The sequence below is a fragment of the Moschus berezovskii genome, chromosome 21 (genome assembly GCF_049115385.1).
Source record: "Moschus berezovskii isolate FMDL1 chromosome 21, NW_MosBer_1.0, whole genome shotgun sequence".
NCBI lineage: Eukaryota > Metazoa > Chordata > Mammalia > Artiodactyla > Moschidae > Moschus > Moschus berezovskii.
Genome location: NC_142480.1, coordinates 45653242 through 45669957, shown reverse-complemented (window position 1 = coordinate 45669957; position 16716 = coordinate 45653242). Strand labels below are relative to the sequence as shown.

Here is a 16716-nt window from a genome sequence, read left to right as displayed (position 1 = left end):
TATTTTCTTGGGTTCCAAAATCACTGCAGATAGTAACTGCAGCCATGAAATTAAAAGATGCTTGCTCCTTGGAAGAAAAGCTATGACCAACCTAGACAGCATATAAAAAGCAGAGACATTACTTTGCCGAGAAAGGTCCATGTATCCATGATTTATCCATTAGGCATGTATGGATGTGAGAGTTGGACCATGAAGAAAGCTGAGTGCGCAAGAATTGATGCTTTTGAACTGTGGTGTTGGAGAAGACTCTTGAGAGCCCCTTAGACTGCAAGATCAAACCAAATCAGTACTGAACATTCACTGGAAGGACTGACGCTGAAGCTGAAAATCCAATACTTTGGCCACTGATGCAAACAACGGACTCATTGGAAAAGATCCTGATGCTGGAAAAGACTGAAGGCAGGAGGAGAAGGGGATGACAGAAGTTGAGGTGGTTGGATGGTATCATCGACTTGATGGACAGGAGTTTGAGCAGACTCTGGGAGATGGTGATGGACAGGGAAGCTTGGCGTGCTGCAGTCCATGGGGTCGCAAAGATTCAGGCGTGACTGAGCAACTGATCTGAACTGAACTGAACTGAACTGTGGGGTAGAGCTGGTCTTCACATTCTCTCTCAGGTTGAAGCCAGTTCTTCCTATTTTTCTTTTTTTTTTTAAAGATCAGCTGTTCTTAGTTGATTGGAATGGAAAGAGATACAGTGAAATACAAGGTTGACCAACAACAGGGACCTCACAGACATTCTTAACCTCCCACTCGAAGGAGCACCATCACTTGATTGCCTCATAGGCCAAGGAGAGGGAAACAGAGTTTCCAATCTTAGTAACAACACAGGCTGGGTAGTACTACAGTGCTCTGACCAAAAAAAAAAAAAAAAGTATCCCATGGAAAAGGATATTTCCTAGAAACCCACAGAATTTGGACAAGCTTGTAAGTCAGGGAAAACCATCAGAATTATTCTTGCTTCATCACAGCATCTCTGATTTGCCAAATTCTCTTCCACCAAGTACACCGCATTCATGAAAGAAAATGGTTTGGGCATGAAAATGAGGCTTTATTTATGCATGAGTCAGACAGTTGTGTGTAACACCCTCTTTGATAAATAATATATTTTTTTTAAAAAAACCTCTCTAGTCAAGAGAGATCAAAAGCTTTGCAGAAATTGAAGTTAAAACCCAGAATTGTTTATTAAATCTGAGAAAACTAGAACTCAAGAAACAGGAAAGTAGAAGACTGAGTACAAATTCATACAGTGGCAACATGCAGCTGAAATGCATTCTATTAAGAGGTGAATATATAATTTGGACATAAAGGTGTAAAGTAATTTTTGAGTGTTGTTTTTCAGTTGCTAAGTTGTATCTGACTTTTTTGTGATCCCATGCTCTCCAGGCCCCTCTGTCCATGGCATTTCCCAGGCAAGAAAACTGGAAAGGGTTGCCATTTCCTTCTCCAGGGGATCTTCCCAACCCAGGGATCGAACCCACGTCTCCTGCATTGCAGGTGGATTTCTTTTTTTTTTTAACCACTGAGGCGACCAGGGGAAGCCCAATTTTAACTACACATATATGACTGCATTTCTAAGAATTAAATTTTAGAATATTACAAGTAAAACTAAGATCACTCTCCCAAAGCACTGATACCCTCTAAAATAGCCACTATTTTCTCAGTGTTTTCAGTTTGGAATATATCCTCTCAAATCTTAAAAAAATGTATATACACACAGACAAACACATATTCATATATGTACATGTGTGTGTATACAGACACACTCAAAGTAAATAGTTAATGTGTGTATGTGTGTTTATGCATGAAGTTAATAAACAACACATTTTCCATGTTAACACCTTCACCAAACAGTACTGTAAAATGTTAATAACCTTGTGGCTATTTTCCTCATCTCGTCACTGTACTAATGTTTCCTACTTGGTCAGAGGCCTCTAAATTGACTTGAGAGGAATTCAGATCTTCTGAGTAGGAATGAAAAGAGAATCTTTTAAGAGGGTATGTTTGTGTTTGTGTGTGTGGGTTTTACTACTTTAGCATCAAATGGGAAAACCTAAAGAGAAGCAACCCAAGCCCAGAATTTATGTACAACAATGGGTGAGAAAGAATAGAAGGCAAGAGAGATGACAGTTAGGGCTTCCCCAGAAGACTTTCCCAACGCTGCTGTCAAGGAACAGCGTTGGGTTGATGCTTCAAGGGTCTGACACAAAAGTCACTTCAAAGTCTAGGAATGGCAAGTGATGTCCAGGAGTGGCAACTTGAACGTCTATAAATGTCTATACCTTCAGCTTCAGGATCACACGAGGGCCCGGTGTGGACCATGGCAAGTGAGGACGTGTGCCCTGTGGAGAAGGCAGCTGCTACACAGCTGCAGCCAATTATCACCATGGTGGAACCCAAGCTGGTGGTCAGACCTTCCCATTTTTAAAGTGAAGCAAGCAGGGAAAAAAAAAACACTGGTATTTTACTGTTAAAATCTCTTGTTTTTTAAAAAAGGTTGACAATTTAAAACCCAAAGTTTCAAAACAACAACTCCACCCAGACTGACACTTGGCTGGTCACACTGGAGGCTGACTTTGCAAACAGGACAGCAGTTTGCAACTCTCCTCCAACTCCAAATGTCTTTCTCTGCTGGCACAACCAATGCTTTGACGAAACTTTGACAAGTTAACATAGAACAGTTCTTTAGAAGGCACTAGGTCTTCTCACTGGTAAATATATTCCTGGCAATTGGAGCCCTTGTCTTTCTTCCCTTTCCATTTTGAATGAGTTTCCCAAAAGGGATAGATAGGACAAAACCATCCACTGAAACACCCCTTTCTGCATGCCTTAGGTATTTTCCAGAGAAGGCAATGGCAACTCACTCCAGTACTCTTGCCTGGAAAATCCCATGGACAGAGGAGCCTGGTGGGCTACAGTCCATGGGGTCGCTGACTCAGACAGGACTGAGCGACTTCACTTTCACTTTTCACTTTCATGCATTGGAGAAGGAAATGGCAACCCACTGCAGTGTTCTTGCCTGGAGAATCCTGGGGATGGCAGAACCTTGTAGGCTGCCATCTATGGGGTCGCACAGAGTCGGACACAACTGACGTGACTTAGCAGTAGCAGCAGTGGGTATTTTCGGTTGTATCAGAAGAATTTCAGATTGTGTCACCTTGGAAATCATTGGCCACTGCATTTCATGTCCTCTGAGTGAAAGAAGATGCCCCCAATTTACCCAAGAGAGGGGACACAGAGCCCTGGTCACAGGAAAGAAGAGTTCTTGTGGGAGACCTCGTGACAGATATCCAGACAAGGCTCATGATGAGACACTATTGACGAAACAGGAAAGGAAGGTAAGGGAGGGGCCTCTGTCTTCTCTGCTCTGCTTTGCAAGGAGAGCAACAGGGAAGTCGTGGTTTAAGACATGGAGCATTCAACCACAGACCATTCTCACTGAACTCTATCGAGAGGTTTAAAACTGAACACAGCAACCAGAGACTACAAATTCAAAACAATCATTCCCCTATTAGAGTGAAGTTTGTTTCTTAATTATTGGGGTTGAGGAACAGAACCTTGAGAGAGTTGAACGATTTTTAAGAACTGGCTGTCAAGGTGAAAATATTAATGACACATGCCCTGTATAATAACAGTCATTGGCTGCCAACCAAACAAACTTGTTCTTTTTCAAATTCAGATATGCTGGGCCCCTGATGCATGACATTTTATGAAGAGACTTGTCCTACCTTGAAGATGAAATCAGCCATCAGAGGTCCTGGAATCTTAAAGGTTTGCCTCTCTGAGCCCTTCTGAAATTCCACTGTTGTGTTTTCTACAACAAAAACTCCAGGGCTGTTAAAGCTGTGCTCTCCTTTGCTTCCTTGAAGTGTTTTTGATTCAATAACTAAAATTTAAAAATAAAATTTTAGTGAAAGTATCTTAAAAGCATTTCATTTCAAAAGATATTTTAATACATATAATTGCATCTGATATCAACACAACATCAGTACATCCACTCAGTTTACACTGATTCAAATTGGTGAAATAAATATATAAGCTTTTTGTGCGTGCATGTTGTTGCTTCAGTAGTTTCCGACTCTGTGCGGCTCTATGGACTGTAGCCCACCAGGCTCCTGTGTCCATGGGATTCTCCAGGCAAGAATGCTGAAGTGGGTTGCCATGCCCTCCTGCAGGGGATCTTTTTAGTTGTCTATAAAAAGAAGCAAACAAGACTGCTAGCTCCACTAAGGTCTACTCAACTCTTTGGAGTCATAAGGGCAAGAAGAAAACTTCTCTCTATATTTTTCATGATTTAGTTATTACTTAAAGGTATGTACTAATTTTCTCACCCCTTCAGATCATAGGCCTAGACTTCACTAAACTACAATAAAATTTGAATTTGTTTTAAGATTATTTTTTATTTTGAAATAATTATAGATTCACAGGAAGTTGCAAAAGTAGTGAAGAGGTCCTGTATACCTTTCATTCAGTTTAACCCAATGGAATGGTTACATCTTATCCAACAATAATACAATATAAAAACTAGGAAATAGACACAATGTGTGCCTATAGTCCTGTGCTATTTTGTCACACATCACCACAACCAAAACACAGAACTATGATATCACCACAAAGATCTCTCTCATGTGTCACCTCTTTAGTCACAGTGGCTTTTTTTCAAAATTTATTTTTTGCCCGTGTCACAAGGCATGCGAGATCTTAGTTCCATGACCAGGGACAGAACCTGTGCTCGCTGCAGTGGAAATACAGAATCTCAACCACTGGATAAACAAGGACGTCCCCCATATTGGACGTCCCTCATATTGGCTTTTAAATGAACACTAGTTCTTTCCGATCTCTAAAAGAACACTGCTAATGGTTTAACCAAAATAACACTCCTACTTTATTTAAATGATTTCTTTCTTTCCTTTTCCTTTTTTTTTCCCTTTCATTTTATAAATGTTCCCATACTCAGTGGAGCTGATTCACCTGCATTTCTGGCTCCAGCTCTACTCCTAACTCACTGCCTTGGCTTTTTATGGCCTATTTCTAAAATGAGGAGTCAGAGCAGACAATCTCCCAGGTCCTCTTCTCTGAAACCTATACTTGACTCACTGGTATTCAGTGGTTCTTTAACCATCTCAAACAAAGGACACAACAGAACTACAACTCCATTCAAGCTAATAAAAAGCAACAAAATGATCTGGTTTTAAAAGGCTGTAATCCACATGTTGCTGTGCTTTGGCAGTTTTTTTTTTTTTGTTTTTATTTTCTGATTTCTCTCCGCCACTGGAGCAGCTGCAGGAATTCAAGTGCCCTGGACAGACTGTGTAACAGGCATTAGGAGACATCCCTGATTATCTCTGACAGGCAGGCTGGGAACTTTTCTGGGAAAATTCAAAGACTGGACACAGGCTCCTTGATCTGCAGGAGCCATTAGCGGTCAAAGAATAATTCTGGCTACTCTCAGGCACACAAAACCCAACCACTTTGGCCCTGATCTCCGTGACCGCAGTAGATTTTTGGAAAGTGTGAGATTAAATTCATTTCCTAGTTCCAATGAAGATATAAAACTGAATGCTATAAAGCGAGTTGTCAGTAAAAACGAGATGGGAAACCAGAGATGGTAAGAGGGCCCTACACTGGATGAATTAGATCTTGAAATTAAAGGAGGAAAAAATCATGAGCATTCAGGCAACATCAAAACATGAAATGAAGTTGGGCAAAATCCATCACTGCCAAGAAGAAGGCATACAAAACAGCAAGCTTCTAGATGGAGATTGAGCCTGAAGTGACTTGATTAAATTCAAGTAGCGTCCAACGGATTCGGCGGCTGTGTTGGGGCAGTGATTGTTTTACCACTGAGCTGACCTTCTGCATCACAGCTTGCCAAGCTCCATCTGGTTGCAGAGTTATGGCGGTGGGGGTGGGGGTGGGGGGGTGGGGGGGGGTCAGAATCTGGAAAGGTGATCTATGGGGAAGGGAAGACCAACATGACATCTATCTTTTGAACCATTTTTGTTCATTTGGTTTTCATTATTTTTAATGTTTATTTAATTATCTATTTGGGCTTCCCACGTGGTGCTAGTGGTAAAGAAACCACCTGCCAATGCAGGAGATAAAAGAGACTTGAGTTCGATCTGATCCTTGGGTCGGGAAGATCCCCTAGAGGAGAGCACAGCAACCCACTCCAGTATTCTTCTTGGGAGAATCCAATGGACAGAGGAGCATAGGGTCACAGAGTTGGACATGACTGAAGTGACTTAGCACACATGCATGCAAGTATCTACTGCATTTTCTGCCTCCTTTAATTTTTTTTTCATGACATTTGGTTGTTCTTTTGTTTTCATTTATTTTTAGGCAGTGTCATACAGCATATGGGACCTTAGTTCCCCAACCAGGGACTGAACCCATGGTTCCTGCATTGGTCATGCTGAGTCTTAGCCACAAGACCACCAGGGAAGTACCTGATGTTTTGGTTTTTGATTCTGAGTCCATTCTATTAACTTCAATGGTGTCCAAGATCTTTAGTGATGAAGATATGAGAATACAAGGTGCAAAACCAGTTTTCAAGTGCATATGAATTACCCAAACTACTCCTTTCCTCCACTTCTCATAAAATACCTTTATTCCAATTATTTCTAAAGGTTTCCCACTCTCTGGGTCACAAACCCTGGCTGCATACACAGGAGGTCAAAAGCAGGTGCCCTGACCTCAACTGCGTGACTTGATTTAGAAATGGGTGGTCAATAAAGCTAAGGGAAGTGCTCTGATGAAGCCACCTTTTGACGGTTTGTGGATCCCAACACTGCTGACACTTTGGATTAACAAAGCCACTGTGATGAATTCACAGTGAAGCAGAGGCCAGTGTTGTTCTTCAGGAGTCATAATTTTTACAGGGGTAAACTTGCTTCTCCTTAGTGCCTATGCCTCTTAAAAGTAATTGGCAGAAAAGGGGTTTTTGAAAATCAACAATTCAGACAATGTGTTGATTTATGGATATGTTTTTTAAGCTGTTATTTTAAAATTATTATTTATTTAAATTGGAGGATAATTACAATATTGTGATGGTTTTTGCCATATATCAACATGAATCAGCCTTAGGTAAATACGTGTCCCCCATCCTGAATCAGCCCGCCATCTCCTCCCCACCCCATCCCTCCAGGCTGTCCCAGAGTGCCCTGGGTGCCTTGCTTCATGTATCAAACCCACATTCGTCATCCATTCTACATATGGTACTGTACATGTTTCAGTGCTATTTTTTCAAATTAAGGTCCCACAACTGGTGTATGTGCTGCAGGTTTACATTGTGATGTGCAATCCACAGCTCATGAGAACTGCACTCACAGCCCTTCAATCCTCAGAGCTCTCAAGGACCCTCTGTGTTCCTATAGTAGGACAGCTAGTGCTAGGTAAAGGCCCCAGGGAATGTATAAACGCTCCCACACTGCGAAAGGCAGAGATAACAGCCTCTTTTCCTGCTGCTGCTGCTGCCTTCTTTCTCCTCTTCAGGTTTAAATGACTGGGGTTGCAGAGAATAGTCAAGGAAGAGATGCTATGCATAGTCAAATAGATGAAAGAGAAATATCCTATGATATTGCTTACATGAAATTTTAAAGAAAGATACAAACAAGCTTTGGCATTTGTTAGCTGGCTTAACAAAGACATATATTGGAAATCCCCTTATCCTCTGCTGCTTAATCTGAAGAATGGAGTTAGTGTTGTCGCAAGAATAAATAAAATTACATACCAGGAAAAAAAAAAAAAGAGGATCAGAAACCAAGACGCTCTTTTATCCCCAAATCTTCACAACTAAAGTCTACAATAGTACCTTTACATATTTTGATCCATATTAGTTATTTTTAAAAGAAATGACTAGAAAGATGATGAATGGTCCTAACTGCTTCTAGCTGAAAGGCCTGCCCTGAGAAGTATCAGTCCAGGCTTCTTTCGAAAGAGACAGCGTCATGCTAATTATCCCAAGAGGTCTCAAATTCTAAGAAGGCCACAAAGTATTGTTAGATTAGCATGTGATGAGCATTTAGCGTGGCTGCCTTGGTTATAAATACATCAAACTTATGCTTTGAGTTGTATTTTATAGTGTATGCACACTTTACTCAGCACTCATTTCCTTTGATGCTTATATTTATACATCTCTATACAGTGAGTCCCCTAAACATAAACCTTCAAGTTGCAAACTTTCAGAAATCAGAATGTGCGGTCACATGTTCAATTAATAAGTTAGTTCACATGTCCGGTGTACATTGTCACGTGTGTGCATCCTCTACAAGTGATTGTGCTGTGTGCACGTACAGTAGTACAGCATCTTTATTTCAAGCCCAGGATGTCCAGAAGCAAGCATAAAATAGCAGTGATGTAGCTGGTACAGTGTACTCAATTATGTTAGTTGGGTACCTAGGGTAACTTTGTTGGACTTAACAAAACACTCTTAGGATGGAACTCATTTGTATGTAAGGAACTTACTGTATATGGTCATCAGACAGCATTTAGAAGACCAAAAAAAAAAAAAACCCAAATCTTACAATTAATAATTGAGGTTTTCAGTTTATGGCATCTTGCCCTCTCCAGTTGATTGCCAGTCAACATATTTCGTGTTGAAGTTTTGCTTCAATTTTTGCAGTAACCCTCTTATTATTTCCATTTTTGAAATTTTAGGGAAATCTGGAGCTGTGTGCTTGATACAATACTGAGGCCAAGCTTGCAAAAGGGCTGGAAATTCAGGCTCTAATCACTTTGAGGAAATATGCAAGATGGATATTCTGTAATTAAATTCCACAGCAAAGAGACTATCATTATGTTACTGAGTGTCCTCAGTTTTTAATGATGTAGCCTTTTGGAGGGTGGCACTTAATACAGATCTTAAAAAGAACGATTTATTACTGCAAAGTCAGCTTAATTTCAGGACTATATCTTTGGAATAAAATTAAGAAAACACTTGCACAAATCAAGAAAATAAAGCCACATCTATATTAAGATGATAAGAAATGCTAACTAATTCCTTTGTAAATGAGGCCAGTTCATTCTCTTCACTGGCAGAGAAAGGTAACTTTCAGAAACACTTCTGAGCCAGTTTTGAGAATATTCAGAAGGAGAAATACTCCAAGCAAGAGATCTTATCACTTTTGGAGAAATGGGAATATTTTGAACTCTGTTCTTGGGACAGTGCCAGTCTTGAGTATTAAAGTTATATTTAATATGCCAGAACAGGTATGTATGTAAATGAGTATTTTGCCTCAAAGTATTCATCTTTACTAAACCTGTTTACTGCCTACTTATTCTGCTTTTTGAGTTTACAATAAACAGTGGAAAATTCTGAAAGAGATGGGAATACCAAACCACCTGACCTGCCTCTTGAGAAATGTATATGCAGGTCAGGAAACAACCATTAGAACTGGACGTGGAACAACAGACTGGTTCCAAACAGGAAAAAGAGTAAGTCAAGGCTGTATATTGTTACTCCGTTTATTTAACTTATACACAGAGTACATCATGAGAAAAGCTGGGCTGGATGAAGCACAAGCTGGAATCAAGATTGCCAGGAGAGATATCAATAACCTAATACACGGATGACACCACCCCTTTGGCAGAAAGTGAAGAAGAACTAAAGAGCCTCTTGATGAAAGTGAGAGAATGAAAAAGTTGGCTTAAAGCTCAACATTCAGAAAACTAAGATCATGGCATCTGGTCCCATCACTTCATGGCAAATAGATGGGGAAACAGTGTCATACTTTATTTTTCTGGGCTCCAAAATCACTACAGATGGTGACTGCAGCCATGAAATTAAAAGACGCTTACTCCTTGGAAGGAAAGTTATGACCAACCTAGAAAGCATATTAAAAAGCAGAGACATGACTTTGTCAGCAAAGGTGCATCTAGTCAAGGTTATGGTTTTTCCAGTAGTCATGCATGGATGTGAGAGTTGGACTATAAAGAAAGCTGATCGCCGAAGAATTGATGCTTTTGAACTGTGGTGCTGGAGAAGACTCTTGAGAGTCCCTTGGACTGCAAGGAGATCCAACCAGTCCATCCTAAAGGAAATCAGTCCTGAATATTCATTGGAAGGACTGATGTAGAAGCTGAAACTCCAGTACTTTGGCCACCTGATGCAAAGAGCTGACTCATTTGAAAAGACCCTGATGCTGGGAAAGACTGAGGGCAGGAGGAGAAGGGGACAACAGAGGATGAGATGGTTGGACAGCATCACTGACTCAATGGATATGAGTCTGGGTCAACTCTGGGATTTGGTGATGGACAGGGAGGCCTGGCGTGCTGTGGTCCACGGGGTTGCAAAGAGTTGGACATGACTGAGCAACTGAACTGAACTGAGGTAATAGTGAAAACACTTTGTGTTTTGTTTAATCCTCCACCAGACAATGGAGTAATTATGATGATCTCCATTTTACAGATGAAGCAGCTGAGGAACAGATCAGTTAAAAAGCTTACATACATTTTCTTTTTTTTTTATTGGAGGCTAATTAGTTTACAATATTATATTGGTTGGTTTTGCCATACATTGACATGAATCCACCCTGGGGTGTACATGAGTTCCCCTTCCTGAACCCCCCTCCCACCTCCCTCCTCCTTTTATCCTCCCTCTGGGTCATCCCTTCAATTAATAAAGGATGGAAAAGGAATTCAAACTCAAGGAATTTGGACTCCATGTGCATATTTTTCACTACCATGCTAGATTTAATACAGTGATTTATGAATATATATCACTTATTGCTGCTGCTAAGTTGCTTCAGTTGTGTCCAACTCTGTGCGACCCCACAGACGGAAGCCCACCAGGCTCCGCCGTCCCTGGGATTCTCCAGGCAAGAACACTGGAGTGGGTTGCCATTTCCTTCTCCAATGCATGAAAGGAAAAAATGAAAGTGAGGTCGCTCAGCCGTGTCCGACCCTTTGCGACCCCATGGACTGCAGCCTACCAGGCTCCTCCATCCATGGGATTTTCCAGGCAAGAGTGCTGGAGTGGGGTGCCATTGCATTCTCCATATCACTTATTAGTGTTGTATTTTCAAAATTCCATCTGACATTTTGCATGCCTGTCAGCCACTTCCCTTTGAATGTCCAGGTAATTTCAAATTTAAAATGTCAGACAATATTCTTCTCTAAAATTGGGTTGCCATTCCAGATTTCTTTCAATGATGTCTTCCAGGTAAATAAACAAACTGTATAAGACATACTCATTGGCAAATAGCTGAAAGCATTTCCTATAAGATCAGAAGCAAGAAATGAATGTTTACTCTTGTCACTTTTATTAAACACAGTTTTAGAAATCCTAGCCATGGCAATCAGAGAAGATAAAGATAAGTAAAAGAAATTCAAATTGGAAAAGAAGAAGCAAAACTGTCACTGCTTGCAGATGACATGATACAATATGTAGAAAATCCTAAAGGTGGTACCAGAAAGCTATTAGAGTTCATCAATGAATTCAGTAAAGGCTGGAGAATCCCAGGGAAGGGGGAGCCTGGTGGGCTTCTGTCTATGGGGTCACACAGAGTCGGACACGACTGAAGTGACTTAGCAGCAGCAGCAGCAGCAGGATACAAAATTAATATACAGAAATCTGTTGTATTTCTATACACTAACAACAAAAGATTGGAAAAAATTAAAGAAACAATCCCCTTTACCATCACATCAAAAAGAATAAATTACCTAGGAATAAACCTACCTAAGAAAACAAAAGACATGTACTCTGAAAACTACAAGATGCTGATGAAAGAAATCGAAGATTACATAAACAGATGGAAATATACACTATGTTCTTGGACTGGAAGAATCAGTATTTTCAAAATGACTATACTACCAAAGCAAACTACAGATTCAATGTAATCCCTATCAAATAACCAACAGCATTTTTCACAGAATTATAACAAGAAAACCTTAAAATCTGCATGGACACACAAAAGACACCTAATAACCAAAGCAATTTTGAGAGAAATTGAGCTGAAGGAACCAGGTGCCCTGACTTAAGACTACACTACAAAGCCACAGTCATCAAAACAACAGGTACTGGCACAAAACCGAAAATATCACTGTAACAAATATCACTGCTTTTCTTTGAGTAAAACATAGGCAGAACACTCCCTGACAGAAATCACAGCAATATCTTCTTCAAGCCATCTGCTAGAGAAATGAAAATAAAAACAAAAAAACTAATGGGACCTATTTAAACTCAAAAGCTTTTGCACCACAAAGGAAACCACACACATGAAAAGATCCTCAACATCACTAATTATTAAAGAAATGCAAACCAAAATTACCATGAGATATCACCTCACACTTGTTATAACGGCCATCATCAAAAAAAAACAAAAAACAAAAAACCCTACAAACAGTAAATGCTAGAGATAAAGGAGATCGATCCTGGGTGTTCATTGGAAGGACTGATGTTAAAGCTGAAACTCCAATACTTTGGCAGCCTCATGCGACGAGTTGACTCACTGGAAAAGACTCTGATGCTGGGAAGGATTGGGGGTGGGAGGAGAAGGGGATGACAGAGAATGAGATGGCTGGATGGCATCACCGACTAGATGGACATGAGTTTAAGTGAACTCTGGGAGTTGGTGATGGACAGGGAGGCCTGGCGTGCTGTGATTCATGGGGATGCAAAGAGTCGGTCACGACTGAGCGACTGAACTGAACAGAACTGAACTGAATTGAAGCTCTCTTTAGAGCTGAATTTTAAAGAACTGTCTTTAATATCATGAGAAAATCAGGCCCAGTCATTGTATATTTTTATTTTCTAAAATATTTTTGATATGCTGTAAAATTCACATGCCATAAAATTCACTCATTTAAAATATAGTTTTGTGGTTTCAGCATATTCACAGAATTGTGAAACCATCACCACAATCTAAGTTTAGAACATTTTTGTCACCACTCCTCCAAAGAAACCCCATATCCATTAACAGTCCCCAGACCTGCCACCAACCCAACTCACTCTCGCCCTACGCAAGTGCCAACCAACTTTCTATCTCCTTAGATTTGCTTACACGGGACACTTCAGATAAAGACAATCATATATTAATAATACATGGCCTTTTTGTGACTGACTTCTTTCATTTGGCATAATGTTTTCAAAGATCGTATCTATTGTAGCAGGCTTCCCAGGTGGCACAAGTCATAAAGAACCTGCCTGCCAATGCAGGAGATATAAGAGACTTGGGTTCCATTTTTAAGTAGGGAAGATCCCCTGGAGTAGGAAATGATAGCCCACTCCAGCGTTCTTGCCTGGAGAATCCCACGCACAGAGGAGCCTGGCAGGCTACAGTCCACAGGGTCACAAAGACTCGGACATGACTGAGCACAGAGACATCTATTGTAGCACATGTCAGGGACTTCATTCTTTGTTATAGTCAAATAATATTCTACACATGCCACATTTTATTTACCCATTCATCTGTTAATGGACATTTGGGCTGTTTTCACATCTTGGGTATTATGAATTATACTGCTATGAATATTCAGTACTTCATAGTTTTGAACCAAAATGTTATTTTACAACGTTATCATTCAAATCATTCACAGAATTAGGATCTAAATGATTTTCACCTGTTTTCAAACATAAAGTTGGTATTTACAAGGATGAAGATTATTCTCATTGAGTTGTGGGCTGAGACTCCCCTGGTGGCCCAGTGGCTAAGACTCTGTGCTCCCAATGCAGGGGCCCGGGTTCCATCCCTGGTCAGGGAACTAGATCCCACATGCCACAACTAAAGATCCTACGTGCCACAACTAAGACCTGGAACAGCCAAATAAATAAGTTTTTAAAAAGAAGGAGCTCTGGTGGGCTTTAAGCCATTTTAAGAAGAAGCCTTAAAAAATGCTTTGATGCATCATTCTAGAGAAAGCCTTCAGTAAACTGACCACTATATGGTTGTAAATATTTTAATACTTTAAATAGATCAATCACACTCTTTTAGCCGTAATTCATACAATAAAGTAGGGTTAAAAAAAGACTTTCCAATAATGGCTCACTCTCACTGTCCTAAACATATTCTCTTCCTTCCCTAATTTAGGCCATAATGTACTATGGAATTTCTTTTTTTTTTTTTTTAAAGATTTTTAATCTATATCCTTAGTGAGAAACACATTTTGATATAAACATTCCTCAAAGGACATTGCTGGTTAGAATATCAGTACTGAATCTAAAGCATACAAACACACACATACACATGCACATACACACTTGAAAACTATAGAAAATGTACGACGCTTGTGGCCCTGAGAAATTCTTACAACTTGAAAATCTAAGATGGTGGCTCAGGAGAAACAAAAAGGCAAAATATTCAGCACTTTAATCCAGTGTACCTTGATTTGTGTGGTTTAAAATAGCTATATTTATAACTATTTAGTGTTTTGTACTTTTTACAGAAAGATAGAGCTGAACACAGTGAGCTTCTTCAAGGCCAGGGACCCAGTCTTGACAGACTCAACTTCCCCAGAAAAAGACTAAAAAAGTCCTTCCCAGTTTCTTTGGGTCCTAAGAGACCAGAAAGGGCTTCCCTCATAGCTCAGTTGGTAAATCATCTGCCTGCAATGCAGGAGACCCCGGTTTGATTCCTAGGTTGGGAAGATCCCCTGGAGAAGGAAATGGCAACCCACTGCAGTATTCCTGCCTGGAGAATCCCATAGACAGAGGAGCCTGGTGGGCTGCAGTCCATGGATCACAAGAGTCGGACACAGCTTAGCAACTAAACCACCACCAAGAGACCAGAAAAGCTAAGACAGAGGAGATGCCATGTGACTTTGACCAAGGAAACATACAATCCCAACCCTTCACTGTTTCAAACTCTTAGGATTCTGGGAAACCAGTGTTTACTTTCAGTGTCCCCTAGATCTAGGCTATGATGTGCTGTCAACAGAGCTTGTACTTGTCAGCTGTATTCACTGATGTGGCTCTGTATTTTAAATTTTGTTTTGCTATTTTTTATCCCAAACTATTGAGATCTCCAGAAGACTCTTGAACCTAAGCTTACTCTCCACATAAAAAATAGTTCATTTCACATATAACTTGATTTCCTCTCCTGTGAGGGGATTAATCCCAAACTGGTATACTTCCCACTAGGACATGAGAACCAAAAAAATCAGGGTCATAGATCATTCCCTAGAGATATAGACTATTTCAGTGGGTGTGCTCAGTTGTATCTGACTCTTTTGCGACCCCATGGACTGTAACCCACCAGGTTCCTCTATCCATGGGATTTTTCTGGCAAGAATACTGGAGTGGATTGCCATTCCCTTCTCCAGGGGATATTCCTGACCCAGGGTTCAAACCCACATCTCCTGAGGCTTCTGCACTGGCAGGCGGATTCTTTACCACTGATCCACCTGGGAAGACCTAGACTATTTCAAAGTGATAAGCAAAACCATTAGGATGTTGACCTATTAATTAATACAAAGAAGTGTATGTTTATACACATACATTTTCTTTACTAAATAAGCTTTCAGAAAAGAAGGAAAATGTTAAGATTAAATCTTTCTTACAGAGATGTGCAGGTCCTTTCACTGTAATTCTCACACTTCGACTTCCCAAAGGAACAGCAATTACATTTTCTTCCCCTAGGAAAGAACACAAGACAAATGTAATAAAACGTCTGCACTAAAGGCCCACTGAAATAAGCAACTCAATCAAAACTAAGGGCGTGTATAAAGTGTTCTTAATTGTATTTCATTTCCATCTTCAGTCAGGAAATCTTCAGAAAATGGCTATTGTGTCTAAGGCATATTAATACACTCACATAATTTCATTTAAATATCGGGTTGGCCAAAACATTCATTTTTTATGTAAGATGGCTCTAGTAGTGCTTAGTTGTCTTTAACGTCATTAGAAACAATTTTGTTAGACTATATTAAGACAGCTGTCATATCAGTGTGCATTTAAAAAAATAACTTACCAAAACTGGTGAATTTTTGTGGAGCCATGTTAATAATAAAGAAGGAAGAAAACAAGCAACATTTTCAGCATATCATGCTTTATATATTTTATTATTTCAAGAAAGGTAAAAACGCAACTGAGAAGCAAAAAAAGATTTGTGCAGCGTATGGAGAAGGAGCTGTGATTAATTGAATGTGTCAAAAGTGGTTTGTGAAGTTTCGTGCTCAAATTTCTAGCTGGACAATGTTCCATGATCCAGTGGATCAGTTAAAGTTGACTGAGTTACTGAGAACAATCGAGTTACTGAGAACAATCTACGTTATACCACGCAGAGATAACCAACATACTCAGGTATCCAAATCAAGTGTTGAAAATCATTTGCACCAGCTTAGTTATGTTAATCATTTTAACGTTTGGGTTCCACATAAGTTAAGCAAAAAGAATCTTCTTGACTCTGCACGTGATTCTCTTCTTAAATGGAACAAAAAGTCCCATTTTTAAAAACAAATTGTGACAGGAAATAAAAAGGGGATGTTGTACAATAATGTAGAACAGAAGAGATCATGGGGCAAGGGAAAAGAACCCATCAACAACACCAAAGGCCAATCTTCATCCAAAGAAGGTGATATTGGGTGATACTGGTGGAATAGGAAGGGAGTCCTCTATAATGATCTTTCAGAAAACCAAATGATTAATTCCAACAAGTAATGCTCCCATTAGACCAACTGAAGACAACACTCGATGAAAAGTGTCCTGAATTAGTCAACAGAAAACCCATAATCTTCCATCAAGATAATGTAAGATTGCATGTTTCTTTGATGACTAAGGCA

At 39.9% G+C, this 16716-nt stretch overlaps 1 protein-coding gene across 5 annotated transcripts in view; it reads right to left on the bottom strand.

Annotated features, from left to right (window-relative positions):
- The window catches only part of LOC129550338 (ADAMTS-like protein 3), a 408047-nt gene that overhangs the window by 182819 nt on the left and 208512 nt on the right, over positions 1-16716 (bottom strand). For all 5 annotated transcript variants that reach the window (XM_055417913.2, XM_088829596.1, XM_088829595.1 and 2 more), the window contains 2 exons: positions 15496-15570; positions 3729-3886 (listed from right to left, as the gene is read on the bottom strand). In XM_055417913.2, the coding sequence (XP_055273888.2) occupies positions 3729-3886; positions 15496-15570 (233 nt within the window). The remainder of the gene's footprint in view (positions 1-3728; positions 3887-15495; positions 15571-16716) is intronic.